Raw genomic sequence first — 18393 nt, 5'->3', positions numbered from 1 at the left:
ATTGCTACTGGGGATTGTGACTTGGTGTATCCCAATTGATATTTTCCCTACATTTTTTTACTGAGACTTATGTATTGTCATCATGTCTTGGGCTAGTTGCCATGTTTGGGGCCTTGTGCCGACCTGTAGAACCCTTATGGGATTTTTGACTGGTTTTCCTCACATATTTATTAAAAATCATATCCTCAATCATGTTTCTAATTGTTTTATTACAAATGATATGAACCGGGTTATGAAATGATAATCATAAATGAAAGAAATATGTGGGCTGAGATCGCTACCTTATGTTATTGTGCCCGAGAGGCTGTGATTATAATGACTGAGAGGGGTTGAGGACCCAATAGTGAGGATATTATATATGATATTGGATCGGGCTGCACGCCGCAGCAAATATGTAAATATATATATATATATATATATATATATATATATGGATCGGGCTGCACACCGCAGCAATATAGCGCTTGGGCTGTAGGAGCCCCTCCGAAGTCTGCACACCTCCAGTGAGCGCCGTCGACGATATATGGATCAGGCTGCACGCTGCAGCGATATATGGATCGGGCTGCACGCTGCAGCGGGTATTATATGGTAACTATTGAGCGTGAATACTGAGTGCGAGTATTGATTGGTAGGAGTTGAGTCACGAGGGACAGAGAGGCTAGCCCGAGGGGCGATATATATATATATATATATATATATATACATGCATATGAGTGATGCTTTGCCTGATAGGCCTGTTTATGAACTTATTGATTTCACTCCTCTTTAAAGTGAGTTTCTATCGAATATGTTGATTTAGTGACTGTTTTCACTCATTTTTATATTGAGCCTCTGTCGAAATGTTGAACAAATGTTTTAAAACAACTTTTATTTAAACTGGGGTTTATGAGACGTTCAGAATTTTATCACTGATTTGGCATTGATTATTTCCACTGAAAATTTCAAGTTATGAGGTGTTTATGATTGCGATGTTGCCCGAGGGACCGATTATAGTTTTCATCTTTTTATTACAAATGATATTGAACCCCCACTGAAATTGCTGGGAGGTATTTTAAATGATTTTTTTACCAAAAAGCTGAATTTAAAATGAGACGATTGACTCGTATTATGATTTGAAAACCTGTTGTTCTTATTGAGCCTAATGTAAAAATGTGTATTCATTATTTTCTACTGCTCAGTCTTTATTTACTCTTATTACTTACTGGGTTGGAGTACTCACATTACTCCCCTCGTGTGCAGATTAAGGTATTTCGGAACCCGGTAGCGGGTGTTGATTGCTCAGAGGCAGAGTTATCAGAGTTTAGCGAGGTGGCTGCATGACGTTCGCAACACTGCTTTCTTCCTCTCATTTTCATTATTGTATTTAGTACACTTTTGACTAGTTTTGTTGTATTCAGACCTTGGTAGATGCTCATGACTAGTGACACCCCGATGTTGGGCTTGTATGTTATTTCCGCACTATTCATTGAGACTCATGTTATGAGATATTGTTTTATTAAAGTCTTACAAATAACTCTTAATGATTTAAGGGTTAATATGGGTGTTGTATTGGCTGGCTTTGTCTTCACGAGAGGCTCCATCACGACCGGGCCGGTTGGGGTCGTGACATATACCATAAACAAGATTCTTCTATTATATAAAGAGGGTCCTAATCATTTTATAAATATACACTCCCGCATAATCAAGCAATATATTACATTTTTTCTCTTGCAAGTTCTGGTGTTCAGTTCATACTTTTATATAGCACACGCAGTTGGTTCGAGTGTGATTTAGCTCGAGGGCCACAATTGTTCATCACATTGGTTTGTTTATTTTATTGTTAATCTCTAACGTTAATTCTCATATTTATCAGTTTGTGTCAAGTTAAATCACATATCCTTAAAACCACTTATAAGTTTAATTGTTATTCAATTTCAAGAGTACACAATTTGGCGCCCACCGTGGGGCTAAGAATACTAGTGATTGCCTGGTACAATTTTCATAACACACATTATTTTATGCTTGTTCTTTGAAATGTTTTTGATTCCATGATCAACATGTCAAACTCTCAAGTAGTACCCATACACAGAGACAATGACCTTGGTCTTCATGACGAGAACGACAACATAGACGCCCCGAGAAAACGGAGTACCTCCGATCAACCCCGATGGAATCCCGGCCATGGACCTAATCAACGCTAGCTCCCATATTGCCATTAATAGGAATTCGACCGTCGATCCTGAAAATAGCGTCCGCGGAGATGCTCGAATAGCCGATCATAACACACATGGCTGTGAAGAAAGTGGGATTAGCCTTCGAATGATATTTGAAATATTGCAGACCCAACAAGCCGCAATAGCACAACTCTAAAATCAGAACCGTTCACCAAGCAAGATCGAGCTTGATCCATCACAAGAAATTGTTCATAGAGCCGAATCGATGCTAAAGAGATCGAATGGAGGAGAATCGGAGATCGATCCTGCTATCATAAAAATGATCGAAGAACTGACAAAGCGAATCGAGACAGGGGAAAAAGAGATCGAGGAAAACGATAAGAAGAAGGAAACGTATAACTCCAGGGTCGACCAAATCCCTGGGGCACCACCGGTATTGAAAGGACTTGATTCTAAAAAGTTTGTCGAAAAACCATTTTCCCTGAGTGCGGCTCCGAAGCCAATCCCTAACAAGTTTCGTGTGCCCGAGATTTCGAAGTATAACGGGACGACAGATCCAAATGAACACGTTACCTCATATACGTGCGCCATCAAGGGAAATGACTTGGAAGATGACGAGATTAAATCCGTTTTGCTGAAAAAATTCAGGGAGCCTCTTTCGAAGGGTGCTATGATATGGTACCATAATTTACCACATAATTCTATTGATTCATTTGCTATGCTTGCAGATTCTTTTGTAAAGGCACGCACCAGAGCCATTAAGGTCTCTACCAGAAAGTGGACCTCTTTAAAGTAAGACAGAAAGATGATGAGATGCTCAGGGAATTCGTATCTCAATTTCAAATGGAACAAATGGATTTGCCACTGGTCACCGATGATTGGGCTATTCACACTTTTACTCAAGGTCTCAACGCTCGGAGTTCCATAGCTTCACAGCAGTTGAAGCAAAATTTGATCGAATATCCAGCTGTCACTTGGGCCGATGTACATAATCAATATCAGTCGACGATCAGGGTCGAGGATGATCAATTGGAGGCTCCAACCGGTTTGGTTTATCCTAACAAGCCTATGGACAAAGTTAAAAGGGACTTCGACCGGGAACCATGATCGAACAGAGACCTATATCAGCCATACGGTGGAGATAGAAGAAATAACGGGCTTGTACTCAACCCCGTTCAGAATGATAGAAGGAATGATCGGGGAAAGAGCTCCCGAAGACTCATGAGCAAGAGTGGTTTTGATAGGGATGTCAGGTCCAAAGAAGCACCTTGATTGTCAGAATATAATTTCAACGTAGATGCTTCCGCTATAGTATCAGCCATTGGACGTATCAAAGATACCAGGTGGCCTCGACCTTTAAAAACCGATCAGGCCTAGAGAAATCTAAACTAAATATGCAAGTATCATGGCACTCACGGCCATAAAACAGAAGATTGTAGACAACTAAGGGAGGAAGTAGCCCGATTGTTCAACGAGGGGCACTTTTAGGAATTCTTAAGTGACCGGGCCAAGAACCACTTCAAAAACAGGGATTCGAATAGACAGAACGAGCAGGAAGTGCCACAACACGTGATTCACATGATCGTTGGAGGGGTCGATATTCCTAATGGACCGGTATTTAAACGCACCAAGGTGACGATCACAAGGGAAAAATGAACACGGGACTACTTACCAGAAGAGACTTTGTCTTTCAATGACGAGGATGCAGAAGGGATCGAACAATCTCATAACGACGCACTGGTAATATCTGTCCTTATGAATAAAATTCAAGTTAAACGTATTTTAATTGATCCAGGTAGCTCAGCCAATATTATTCGATCGAGGGTCGTAGAATAACTCGACCTGCAAGATCAAATTGTGCCTGCACCCCGAATACTTAACGGCTTCAACATGGCAAGCGAAACCACCAAAGGTGAGATTATTTTGCCAGTGAACGTGGCCGGGACCATCCAGGAAACAAAGTTCCATGTAATTGAGGGTGACATGCGGTACAATGCCATGCTCGGAAGGCCTTGAATCCATAACATGAGGGCAATACCCTCAACCCTTCACCCAGTTCTAAAGTTCCCGACATCTAAATGAGTCAAAATAGTGTACGGGGAGCAGCCTGTCGTCAAGGAGATGTTTGCAATCGATGAAGTCATACTGGTGTCGCACTTTCTTCAGCAAAGGGATCAGATTCAAGGGGAAAACATGAGGCTAAATAGCAACCATAGACACCAGTCTCGACCTAACCGGAGGTGAGGGGGACCGACAAAGACGAAGACTATAGGATACCTCGATCTTTTATAGTTCCCGATGACTCCGACGCCACAAAATCAAGGGTCGAAGAGCTAGAACAAGCCACACTGGCCGAACATCAGCCTGAACGAAAGGTATACCTGGGCAGGGGCTAACCCCCGAGCTCAGGAAAAAACTTATTCATTTCCTCACAACTAACATGAATTGCTTTGCTTGGTCCCACCTCGATATGATAGGGATCCTACTGGAAATAACCACTCATAAGCTGAGTCTGAATCCTAAACATGCCGAATCAAGGATGAGGTAACCAGTCCGAGATTAAACATGCCTTTATCAAGGATGAGGTAACCAAACTTCTCAAAATAGGATCCATTTGGGAAGTAAAGTATCCCGAATGGCTAGCAAATGTAGTGGTAGTCCCTAATAAGGGAAAAAAAACTTAGAATGTGTGTAGATTATAAAGACCTGAATAAGGCATGCCCCAAGGATTCTTTTCCTTTGCCTAACATCGACCGTATGATCGATGCAACGGTCGACCATAAAGACTCTCAATTTTCTTGATGCCAATTCCGGGTACAACCAAATACAAATAAACCCAGAAGATTAGGAAAAGACTTCGTTCATCACGAAGTATAGCACCTACTGTTATAATGTAATGCCATTCAGACTAAAAAATACTGGTGCAACCTATCAACGCCTAGTAAATCGAATGTTCGAAGAAAAAATAGAGAAATCTATGGAAGTTTATATTAATGACATGCTAGTTCAAGGCAATAAAAGTTTACTATTGCTGATGTTAACGACATTATTTACTTGTTCTGTTCCTTATTCGCGACTAGGCTTGAACCGAGGGTCCGATCGAGGACGAGCTCACTATTCAATCTAAGATTAGTCCCGGTCATAATATTGTGAGTGGTTTGATCGTTTATTTCATCTTTAATTCATTTATTTATTATTCTTAATTATTCGTGTTGAATTAAATCACGTATCCTTTAAACCGCGTACAAATTTAATTGTTATTCAATTTTGGGTAAACAATTTGGCTTTGCAAAATAAATGTACCTCAAGCCTAAGTAACAAAAGGTGACTTCAAGTATTTCTTACACGTTTTCATTTCAAAATCTATATAGTTTTAATATTAGATCTACCAACCGGAAAGAGAAAGACAAAGAGGTAGTTGTTTAATAATAGTCATTCATGTGATCCTTATATTTTTTCACATTCGTTAATTATAGCGTGCCAATGGCTTTCTTACTCTTTCATAATAATAAAAAGCAAAAGCATGGCCCCACATAAAAATCTGTTGATAAATAAAATCTAATTTGTTGTCTATTACTTAAAAATTAAATCTTGCTCTATGGTCTAGTTTGATTTTGTAGTTAAAATAATCTTATACCATGGCGTATCTGGAATATTAATAATTAGTGAAATAATCGAAAATGACAGATTTTGAGGACTTGGGAGGCAGGAAAAGGAAGAGGGAGAGGAGAATTTTTTGAACTAGCGCTCAAGTAGGGTAAAAATTTATTCACTCGGGTATTTATATGAAATTAATAAATGCATATCATATGTTGCACATACAATTGTAACACTTAACCATTGTTAAATAATATGTATTACCTCGTTAAATAACCTAATTATTGTATATTAACATGATTTGGTCTAAACACTCATTCAGAATCACGTGAAGAGGCAAAGATTGGATCATAACATGATGTATACGAAGAGGTAAAAATTATCTATAACTAGTGAATTTGTCTGTGCTTCGCGCGGTCAAACAATTTCATGTAAAATACACAAAAAATTATCCAAGGGGTTGACAGCCGATGATTCTAATCTTCTTATACTATTGGAAACTTTTGCTTTAAAGAAGAGAATAATGGAAATCAAATAAATTGGTTTAATAAAACACAAATATATAATGGATGCATTTGCAGCTGTAATATGAAGATAGACAAAATAATCGAGAGCTCATCAAAGGCAAACTAGACATCTAACATACAACATATTTGTCAAAGGCAAACCAGAATTTCTAGTGTAGTACATATTTTATGTAGTCAAGGCCTCAAGGGTAAAGCGATATAGTTTTCTCGAGCAAAGTAATGTGTATTTTTGTCTTCAAGCAAATGTGGTACTAATATTTCTATTCATGAGGGTCTACTAAGGTATAACGCATTCAACTCGTGCATTATATATCAATTGGTCATCAGTTGATTTTTCCCCCTATTTTTGTGCTCTGAGTCCAAAAAAATAATATTTTGGTTCCGGACTCCAAAAAGTAGAGGCTTTTTTTCACTTTTAGCCTGCGCGAAAACTATTTATATTCGTATAATTTTATATATATATATTTTCCAGCTATTATTTTAAGATTAGCTATACAATATCATTTCCCCCAAAAGTAGTTGCATCCTCGGTGAAGAATGAATACTAAAGGAAAGACCAAATCTCACAGTTTTGCAATCAGATTTTCGTATAGAAGTTAGAAATTCAGTGATTTTTAAGTTAACACTCTTTCTATCTCATTTTATAGAATATCAACGACAAATTCATGATTTTAACTTGATAAATTTAGTTTTTATATTTTTAACACCGAAACGATATACACTCAACCAATAATGGCCAACAAGCCCGGCGGTGGCCATAAGCAAGACAATAACAACAATAACAAAAAACTCAGTATATTTCTAATAGGTGGAATCTGCGGAAGGTAATCTGTACGCAGACCTTACCCTTACCTAATGCATGTAGAAAGACTGTTTCCAATAGACCCTCGGCTCAGAGATGGCCATACGCAAATTATTCTCGAATTGATTTCTCAAATAATCACTCAACTTATGAAAATTGTGTAAAAAAATAAACTCTAAGTATTCTCATGAACTCAAGCTTAAGCTAGAAGTTCATTTTCTCTACTGCTCTTTGTTGAGGCCTCTATTTTTCCCCATCTGGTAAACAATGTCAGTAGCAATAAGCCAGAAGCTTGGCAAGCTAAACCACATATCAAGCCCATCCATAAACCCTGCATCATATTTAAAAAAAGAAAAAGAGAGAGGGTATTATCGCTTTAGCCCGCGCCAGAAATTATTTACATTCGGTAGTCGAAAAAGTATATAAAATTTATATAATTTTTGTATATAACATACAGAATGCATATATATACAATATATATATGTTTTCGGCTATTATTTTGAGAACAGCTATACAATGTCATTTTTCAAAAAAAAAAAAAACACTTTAATTAGTTAACTACACCTCAATTATATTCTAGATTAATTGCGATTTAATATATTAATATCTAAAAAGAATATATTAAATCCACCGGATGAAGCCTACGTTCAATTGCGTTCAACCCATCATTGACTTTTGACACGTAGCATAACCATAAATGTTAAAAAAATCACTAAAATTTTCGACGAATATTAGATTTTTAACTCATAATTTTAAAATATAAAATAAGTTTAGTATTTAAAAAAGAACTTAAATCCAAGATCCGTCTATCTGAATACGAGAGAAAACCGAGCATGTCATGCACTTAAATTACCTGAGCTTGTAGGTTGAACTTGAAAGCAAGGAGACCTGCAATTGGCATGCCTATGACATAGAATGTTGCTAAGTTGATGCACATAGCCAAATGTTGCCACCCGCATCCCCTAGCCACTCCTGATCAATTCAATTACACTTTTAGTAATGTTATTTTGAAGAAGAATTAACGCAAATAGCCGTCCACCCAACTATTTAAATTAAAAATAGCCAGTAGAGGTATAATATATGCATAAGTTATGTATTATATGTGTATAATTATGTATAAACTATACATATGGCTAGAAAAAATAAATAATGAATATAGACGATTATTTTTGTAAAGATCGAATATAGACGACTACTTTTGTAAAGATCCCTATTTTGAATGCAAAACTAATTTATATGATATATCTCCCGGAATATATGTCATGAATATTATGTAAACAAAAATCTGACCTGATAAAACTCCTTGAAAGAAATCGAATACGAAGGATATTAACAGGAGAGGCGTCATGAAGGCGAATTTATTAATTATCTCCGGGCTATCGCTAAAGAGGCCGGCCCATACATTATGACCAAAAAATAGAGCCAAATCAACTATAAGAGCAAGAATAATAGATAGCTTGAGTGTAACAGCCATAGCATGTTTAGCTTTGTCAGGATTTCCAGCTCCTAATTCATTTGCCACCCTAGTGCTGCATATATATAATACAATACACATTAATTTGGTATCAGCTACAAATTGTGGATAATTAAAGAAAAAAGGTGGATTAGAACGAGGAGCGGAGCTAGAATTTTGAGTTTATGAATTTTGGATTCTAGAAAAGATAGCTTACTGGATTATGATAAATTATTTATGCATATTAAGTAAAAAAAGTTAACACAAATAAAGACTTTGCGCCAAATGCTATTAGGTTCTGCCGAACCCGTAAACAGAACCGTAGCTCCTCTCCTAATCAGAAATATGTCAAAATTATATTTTCGTGGTGGTAATTGAAAATAGCCACAGTTTCAAAAGTAATCGAAATTTAGTCAATTTTCATGTAAAGATAAATCTGAACGAAAATACTGTTCAAAATCCGAAAAATATTTCAGCATAATATACTGGAGTTCCAGCATAATCTACTGGTCCAGCATAATAAGCTGAAAGTTCACACACAGATGCTCCAATCTCCAGTATATTATGCTGGAACTTTCTGGAGTTGGAGTTCGAGCATAATATCCTGGAAGTTCATACACAGATGCATCGATCTCTAGTATATTATACTGGAACTTTCCGTGTTGCAGCAAAATAGTGGCTATTTTTTAATATCTTTTGCAAACGCTGACTATTTTTCAATTACCGATCTAAAAACTAGCTAGCCCGTGCTATTTTCACCCTTACCTTGCAGCTGCGCTCAGACCATAAGACATCATGTAGGCAATAGCTTCGGTATTTACACTGCAAATTCACAACTCAAAAGAATTGGTGTCAGCTAGACTAAGATTTACCCTTCAAAAATGTGAAAATGCGATGATTTAAAGCATAGAGGCTTACCTCATTGCAATTACCGAAGTAGACGTTGCCGAGTCTCGCATCAAACCAGCCAATAACACAAGAAGCTCAAAAGCCCAGTACTCCAAACTGTGTACAGATTAAATTAGGAAAAGATTTACTCTTTATTTACGCAACAGTGACAAAGAATTTCACCCTATCATTATAGTTTTACCATCCGTGGGAGAAATTAAAAAATAGTCAGATTTACAACTAGTCGTTCAAAAATAGTCCAGTTTCAAAAGTAATCGAAATTTAGCCATTTTTCATGTAAAGATAAATCTGAGTGAAAACACTGTTCAAAACCCGGAAAATACGCTAGTATATTATGCTGGAGTTCCAGCATAAGTATACTTGAACTCCAACATATTATACTGGAGTTCCAGGATAAGTATGTTGGAACTCCATCATATTTACACTAGAACTCCAACATAATATACTGGAGTTCCAGCAAGTATATCGGTCCAACATAATATATTGGAATTCATACACAGGTGCACCGAACTCCAGTATATTATGCTGGATCAGTCCCTGTTGCAGCAAAATAGTGGCTATTTTTTATTGACTTGGTAAACGCTGGCTATTTTTGAATGACTAGTCCGAAAACTGGCTATACCGTGCTATTTTTACGTAAAAAAGGTAGACATGACACCAGGTAGCCACGCTAAAGGGCTTCTATTTAAGAACTAGTCAATGCGTTCTGAATTTCATTTTTTCCGGACAAAAATATCCTGAATTGTCCTCAAGTTAAGATCAAAATAGCTATCCTGAGAATGACTATCCGTGCACTTGGCCCCTCGTTGAGAATTATGTTACAACTTAAATGACAATGTTTTTTTTGTTTTTTACAAGAATAACCAAATTAACAAATATGATACTCACCAGACCATAGCAGCAGAGGGCAAAGCCAACTTCAAGTTTGTAAGGATATGATGAAATGGCTCAAATGAGAAACCGTCCTGCCAGATATGGCTGAATTTTTCGGAGAAAAGCACGTATAGACCCAACGAAAGAACTGAAATCCAGATCGAAATGGAAGCTGCTAACGATGCTCCCTTGAAACCAAGACCCGTCCAATGAACCAAAGTGTAGGCAATGCCGATATGGATAAGTAAAGATCCAACTGAGCACGCGACAAGAGGTATGATAATCGACTGAGCCTGAAGAAATCTCATAATGTTTTGCAAGAAACCATATGCAAACAATCCAGGTATGAGAAATTTCAAGAACACCCCTGCTTGTTTTGCTATGTCAGGATCTTGATGAAGTAAAATCAGTATCATATCAGAATACCACCAGATAACGGCAATCGCTATTGAAAATATGAATGATATGATACATGATGTTTGCAGATGTATCCCTAACATCCTGTACATTTTTGCGCCATATCCTTGGCCGCATAGTGTCTCAAGAGCACCGCTTAGGCCAACCTAGATTATTGTACATTAATAAGATTAAAACTTGTTTCATTCAAATTGGAAGAAAAGTGCAAAATGAAAAAGTTGAATATCAAACTTGGACTTTCTTTGATCATCTCTTTTAAAATCAAATGCCAAAGAAAATACCATAGAATTACAGGCGAATTCATCATTTGGACTATCAAACTCATAGCAGCTACAACGTAACCACATACAGTGAAGCTAAGAGTGGTCAGTTGAAAATATAACAAATATTCTAAGTTCTTTACGGGTAACTTTGGAAAAAAAAAATTAATTCGTTATTGGTATATGAAAAAGTCAAATATTATGGACCACAAAAAAAACCAAAAAATCAATTACAGTGAACCGGATGGAGTATTTAATATTTTGTCACGTTCATTGAAAAATTATTTAAAACATTAACCAAATATAATTAAATTATCATCATCATCATCATTAAATATATTATTATTATTATTATTATTATTATTATTATTATTTTTATAATTCTAAAGTGCTAAATATTTTGGACTTTTTTTTTTTTTTTGCTAATATAACATGTTCGTCACTAAGGTAGATTTTTGATGTTGTTGTTGCTGCTGATGCTTTTGAGATATTGCGTATTAAGAGAAAAAAATTTGGTCCTCTTAGGCAGCTGAGAGTTCTAAATTGTAGGAAAACTTTAGCGAAATTCATGACTTCGTTACTATTGGTCACCAGGATCAATAACAATATATAGGTATGAACGTATTATTTAGGAAGAATATTAGATGCATACCATGAAAGCTAGACCAGAGACGACAGCCCAAGAATTACCAAGATTTGAGGCAGCAAGTTCAAGTTTACCAAGATGTCCAGCAAACATGACAGATACAAGGTTAATGAAGTAGAAACTACTCGTCACGACGATCATCGGCAACGAAAACAATATCTGATTCTTTGCTTCTTCCATATCCATTACCTTATTCCACCACCTGTTTGTTGCCGCTGCCGCCGCCGCCCGTCCTTCGCCGGATAATGCTGGCGGCAACAGGAGACTTTTAAGATTACTTGGTGAACTATCCATAGCCATATCTTTGCTACCTGTGCTTTCACTCTACTATGATTTCTTGTTACTTCCCTCTTGGGCACGAAATATAAGGAAAAACTTATTATTTACCAACCGCAAACTTATTATCCCTTCTGTCCCAAATAATATAGTTCATTTATTACTTAAATGATTACTCAACTATTTGAAATTGTCTACTAACTATGCATTTAGGACTCAAAAGGTCATTCAACTAGATTTCTCAAACTTTTGATTGTCAAATACTTATTTTATCCTATAAATTATCAACTTTTATTTACTTTTTTTTTTTTACCTTTTTTATATTATTATTTTTTCTCTTTTTAATCTACATTATGGACTTATCTATAAAAAAGAAAATTTTATTTATAAAATAAAAAATAAAAAATTAATTTTCTAGCATATGTAATGTCAGAATAATAATAATATAATTAAGCATAATATTCAAGAATATAAAATATATATTAAAAAATCTTTATTTGAAATAATTATTTTTTATATTAAGTGCATGAAATATATATTATAAAAAATTTATTTTCTTTCATTATCAATTATGTAAATAAATTTTGAGTTTTTGTTGTTAATATCAAAATTATTATTACAAATAAATTATTTCTTTTACTATGCTCAAATTATTTCTAGTTGAGTGACCTTCTATGTGCTATAGACATAATTAGGTGACTTTGCTGTTACAAACGAAAGAAATATGACTTTTGTAGATAATTTTGGACACTTGAGTGATCATTTGAATAATGGACTCCAATTAATATGTCACTGTTTGGATTTCAAGCGTCAAATTTGTTAGAGTTGATATAATATTTTTAAATCTATTTAGAATATAATTTACAAATTTGGAAATTATGTAAAAAAAAAAAATACTATATGTCTCAATAATTAATACTTCAAAAAACTTAAAAGACATATGAAAACAATCCAGTCACAAAAAAATTAGATTTGACTCTCGAACCCCGAACAATTCCGACGGAGGGATTAATACTTAGTAATTTGTGTGATAGTAAAACTTTTAAAATTTGTAGTGTTAAACATATCATAATATTTGTATAACTATGTGTGTTAAAAATAAAATGAGAAGTTTAAATTAAGTAGTTGGCTAATTTAGAATGATATCATTTTCTTTTCAATGAACTAATAAGAATATAATGTCATTGGTTCTTAATCAAGAGGAAACAATTATTTTTGGAAAAACTACACTATATAACCGTCCCCAAAACTACTAGCCGGCAAAATGTATATTTATGTATAATATACATATTTTATACATAATTAATGTATATTTTTTATATATATATTTAACTAGCCGATATAATTATTATCGACTGACAGGCTAAATGTATAACTTGCCCAATATTTTTCTTGTTTGCTTCTAAGTTTACCAATATTAATAAAATTCTCTATGGGGCATGTTGTTGAGTCGTTAAAGACGTGCATTTAAAATGTCAGACTTCTGTTACGTGAAAAAGAGAAAGTTAGGTGTACGAGAAGGCCAATTCATTGAATAATTGATGAAATGACAGAAAGGGAATTCTGCTAAAGCCACGTGAAGAAATATACACTTTTATCATTGGAAAAAAGTTATCAAGGCAAAAGTTAATTTCTAAAAAGCTTTTCAAGATTTTTCCCAAAAAAAATATTTCTAGAAAGCTATTCAAACACTTTTCGAGTTCGCTGCCTAACTTACTAGTAAATGAAATTAGAGAGGAGTACTTTGTTTTTATTCTTCAATTCTTAAGTAAAAGAACTACAATAACAATAATTTCAGTGTAATATCACAAGTATGTTCTAGAAATTATAGTGTGTGCGCAGATCTTGTTCTTACTTGTATAAAGATAGAAATCCCGTTTCCGGAGAGTCTCGGCGCAGAAAAAACATAGACACATTATAATTCAAAAAAAGTATATTTTCCAATTAAGAAACATACACTCAATTACACTTGGTCGATTGCCAATTGAATATCTCTGGGGATCTTTAAGTAAATAGCCAATTAAATATATTGTTTATCATTTCTAGTTGATATGCATAGATTTTACACGGATATACACATATTGAATCAAGGGTCTATATGAAACAACTTTTCTATCTCACGCAAGGTAGGATAAGGTATGTATACACCCCACCCTCCTAAAACCCTACTTGTGGAATCACGCATAGTTTGTTGTTGTTGTATTACACATATGTCATATATGAATTATGCATATATTATACATTCACTTTTTTTAAATTTAAGCGATTAAACAAACAGCTATTAGATTAATTTATTGGCCGGGGCTGGGGGCCGGCTTACATCTTACTACATAGACTTGATTAAAATCCAATAAATGTTAGGTTGATTCATCTAATTTGGCTTTGCAAATTAAATAAATGTACCTCGTTTATTTCAAGCCTAAGTAACAAAAGGTGACTTGAAGTATTTCTTGCACGTTTTTCCTTTTCAAAAAGTATAGTTTTAATATTACATCTACCAACCGCAAACACAAAGACAAAGAGGTAGTTGTATAATAATAGTAATTCATGGGATCCTCATATATTTTTTTTCATATTCGTTAATTATAGCGTGCCAATGGATTTGTTACTCTTTACATAATAAAAATTAGCAAAAGCATGGTCCCCACATAAAAATTTGTTGATAAATAAAATCTAATTTGTTGACTATTACTTAAAAATTAAATCTTGCTATGTGGTCTAGTTTGATTTGGTAGTTCAAATAATCTTATACCATGATGAATCTAGAACAGTAATAATTAGTAAAATAATTGAAAACGACAGATTTTGAGGACTTGGGAGTAAGACAAGAAAAGTAAGAGGGAGAGGAGAGGAGAAATTTTTGAACTAGCGCTTAAGTAGGGTAAAAATTTATTCACTCGGGTGTTTATATGAAATTAATAAATGCATATCATATGTTGCACATACACTTCTAACATTTAATCATTGTTAAATAATATGTATTACCTTATTAAATAACCTAATTATATTATATTAACATGATTTGGTCTAAACACTCGATCATAGTCACTTGAAGTGGCACAGATTAGATCATAGCATGTGGAGCATGCTTTGACGGCCTAGAATTTATAGTTGACACGCACAAAATAAAAAGAAGGGCTCTTCGAACGACTCTGTACGAAAGAGGTGAAAACTATCTATAATTTTATGTGAGTCTTTCATTTTTTTTGGGGAGAAATTCAAAAATAGCCAGATTTACAACTGGTCGTTCACAAATAGCCAGTTTCAAAAGTAATCAAAATTTAGCCACTTTTCATGTAAAGATAAATCTGAGCGAAAACACTGTTCAAAACTTGAAAAATACGCCAGTATATTATACCGGAGTTCCAAGATAAGTATGCTTGAACTCCAGCATATTATACTGGAGTTCCAAGATAAGTATGCTGGAACTCCAGCATATTATACTGGAGTTCCAAGATAAGTATGCTGGAACTCCAGGGTAAGTACACTAAAACTCCAGCGTAATATACTGGAGTTCCAGCAAGTATAATTGTCCAGTATAATATACTGGAGTTTGGAGCACCGGTGCTCCAGTTTTCAGTATGTTATACTGCAGTCAGCAAAGTATACCGGTCCAGTATAATATGTTGGAGTTCATACACAGGTGCACCGAACACTACTATATTATGCTGGACCGATCTCTGTTGCAGCAAAATAGTGGCTATTTTTCATTGACTTTGTAAACGTTGACTATTTTTGAATAACCAGTTCGAAAATTGGCAGTACCGTGCTATTTTTACTCTTTTTTACTGAGTGAAAGACATTAAATTAAGACAGGAAACTAAAGAGTTTCAGTACACAAAGGGATTAATCGTGGTGATTCCGTCCTATAATAGTCTTTCCGAAAATAAAATAAAGCATATAAAGAAGGGTACGTAGTTGTCGAAAACAACATTAGTTCCAACTAATCTATGTTAGGTCCAGGTACTCCCAATGTTAGCTAGAGCACGTGTCACCATGTTTGCCTCACCGTACACGTGGCATAAGGAAAGACGATCCATTGCTTGTAGAACGAACCTGCAATCATTCAACAAAGGTAAATAAGATGCATTTCTTATAAATATATTATATTATGGATATTCCTTTAGTACTCCGTTGTAAATAAGTTTTATGAAGAAGCTTATTTATATGGGACTCCACCGTAAATATGTTTATCTATTTAAATACTCTATTGGAGATAAGCTTCTTGAAGAAGCTTATCACTTCGATACCCGGTTATGGATAAACATTACCCCTGATAGAAGATTATTCATACCGGATATAATAAGTTTATCCTTTCAGTACCCAGTTATGGATAAATATTATCCCCGGTAGAAGATTATCCATATCGGGTATAATAAGTTTATCCTTTCAGTACCCAGTTATGGATAAACATTATCCCCGGTAGAAGATTATTCATACAGGGTATAATAAGCTTATCCTTTCAGTACCCAGTTATGGATAAATATTATCCCCGGTAGAAGATTATCCATACCGGGTATAATAAGCTTATCCTTTCAGTACCCAGTTATGAATAAACATTACCCCCGGTAGAAGATTATCCATATCGGGTATAATAAACTTATCCTTTTAGTACTCCGTTATGGATAAACATTGCTCTCAGTAGAAGATTATCCATATCTGGTATAGTAGCAGCTTACACAGCAGCTTCCTTTCTTCTATAAATAGAAGAGATTTCAGTTCATTATGTACATCAGTTTGAATTCGAATAATATATCAGTTTCTCTCTATACTTGTCTTTACTTTATAGTCTTTATTTTATAACACGTTATCAGCACGAGACTCTGCCATCTCGAGCAAATATTTTGAAAGTATCTGAGGTAAGAACTTTCTTTTCCTAAATAATGTCAAATCTTTCTAAACTTGAATTTGTAGCCCTGGATATATCGGGCAAAAGCTACATGTCTTGGGTGCTTGATGCTGAAATTCATCTTGATGCGATGGGTCTGGCAGACACCATCAAAGACAAAAATCAGGCATCAAACCAAGACCGTGCCAAAGCAATGATATTCCTACGCCATCACCTTGATGAGGGCCTGAAAATGGAATATCTTACTGTTAAAGATCCAGTCATACTGTGGAATAATTTGAAAGATAGATATGACCACCTGAAGATGGTCGTTCTTCCACAGGCACGATATGATTGGACTCATCTAAGGCTACAAGATTTTAAATCTATCAGTGAGTATAATTCTGCTATGTTCAGAATTATTTCCCAATTGAAGTTATGTGGTGATAATATTACTGATCATGATATGTTGGAGAAAACTTTCACCACTTTTCATGCCTCGAATATGCTCCTGCAGCAGCAATATCGAGAGATGGGATTTAAAAAGTATTCTGAACTTATCTCACATCTTCTTATAGCAGAGCAACATAATGGGCTATTAATGAAAAATCATGAAAGCCGACCTATTGGTTCTTGTCCATTCCCTGAAGTGAATGAGACGAACTTCCACCAGGCTAAACGTGGAAAAGGTCGTGGTTATGGTCGTGGTCGGGAAAGAAACTCTAATCATGGTAATAATATGCACCAAAGAACACTCCTCACCACCAGCAGTGGAAAAGGAAGGAACAAAAGCATGAAGCGGTGCAAACACCAAATGCAGAAAATGCATGCTATAGATGTGGAGAAAAAGGGCACTGGTCACGTACCTGTCGTACGCCAAAGCACCTGGTTGAGCTTTATCAAGCCTCCCTAAAGAAGACAGAGAAAAATGCTGAAGCAAATTTTATTTCTGAAGATAATTTAGACTTCATGCATTTGGATGTAACTGATTACCTTGCACTCCCAGAAGGAGAAACAAGTCATGTAATCGGTGGTGAATCTGTAGAAATGTAAATATTTTAATTTTTGTTATTTGTAATAGATAGTATGGTTATGTAATTGTTGTACATAAAGAAAAATTATGATTTGATAATGATGTTTACTATAATATATCTTGTTTATGTCATTTTGAAGAATATGGATAACATTATTAGATCAACTTAAACTCTAGCAGAGTTTGCAAGAAATATACAACCACAAGAAGTGGTTATATTTCGTATATCTCATTGTAATTATATTTTGTTAACTACCAGAAGTGGTATATGCCTATGATCACCAGAAGTGATAATTTAGGCTTTCTATGGTTACAATTGAAGATAAGCTACATAAATATTCTCTATATTAAATGCACGCCTCGATTTGCTCCTGAAGTAGTAAATATTTTAAAAGAGGTTGAGGCATCACAATTTGATGTGATTAATGCGCATTCAGATAATTATGTTCGATTTCCTGAAGGATGAGAACTTTTGATAATATTAATCCATTCCCTGAAGTGAATGTGACAATACTAATAAGTCGGGTAAATATGAACGCGCTCTTGATGTGAATACATTACAATTCACCTCCAGAAGAGTTAATATAATTGAGAGAATCTCTCATGACACCAGCAGTGT

The 18393-nt window shown here is 35.0% G+C and overlaps 1 protein-coding gene across 1 annotated transcript; it reads right to left on the bottom strand.

Annotated features, from left to right (window-relative positions):
• Positions 1–7056: 7056 nt before the first annotated feature.
• On the bottom strand, positions 7057–12043 carry LOC104247875 (protein DETOXIFICATION 18-like). The gene is made up of 7 exons (XM_009804012.2): positions 11644–12043; positions 10330–10877; positions 9451–9537; positions 9298–9354; positions 8370–8608; positions 7933–8051; positions 7057–7410 (listed from the first exon to the last, which is right to left on the bottom strand). The coding sequence occupies exons 1-7, from the start codon at positions 11935–11937 to the stop codon at positions 7279–7281; spliced, it is 1476 nt and encodes a 491-aa protein (XP_009802314.1). The 5' UTR covers positions 11938–12043; the 3' UTR covers positions 7057–7278.
• Between the last annotated feature and the right edge of the window lie 6350 nt (positions 12044–18393).

This window comes from Nicotiana sylvestris, chromosome 8, assembly GCF_000393655.2.
Source record: "Nicotiana sylvestris chromosome 8, ASM39365v2, whole genome shotgun sequence".
Taxonomy (NCBI): Eukaryota; Viridiplantae; Streptophyta; class Magnoliopsida; order Solanales; family Solanaceae; genus Nicotiana; species Nicotiana sylvestris.
This window is presented reverse-complemented; position numbering and strand designations above follow the sequence as displayed.

Excerpts from the sequence above, each read along its gene's own strand:
- LOC104247875 (XM_009804012.2), bottom strand. The coding sequence starts at position 11,937 with ATGGCTATGGATAGTTCACCAAGTAATCTTAAAAGTCTCCTGTTGCCG. Across the intron at positions 9,538-10,329 it reads CCCTCTGCTGCTATGGTCTG|TTTGGAGTACTGGGCTTTTG; the intron begins GTGAGTATCATA and ends ATCTGTACACAG. Across the intron at positions 7,411-7,932 it reads AGTTCAACCTACAAGCTCAG|GGTTTATGGATGGGCTTGAT; the intron begins GTAATTTAAGTG and ends AATATGATGCAG.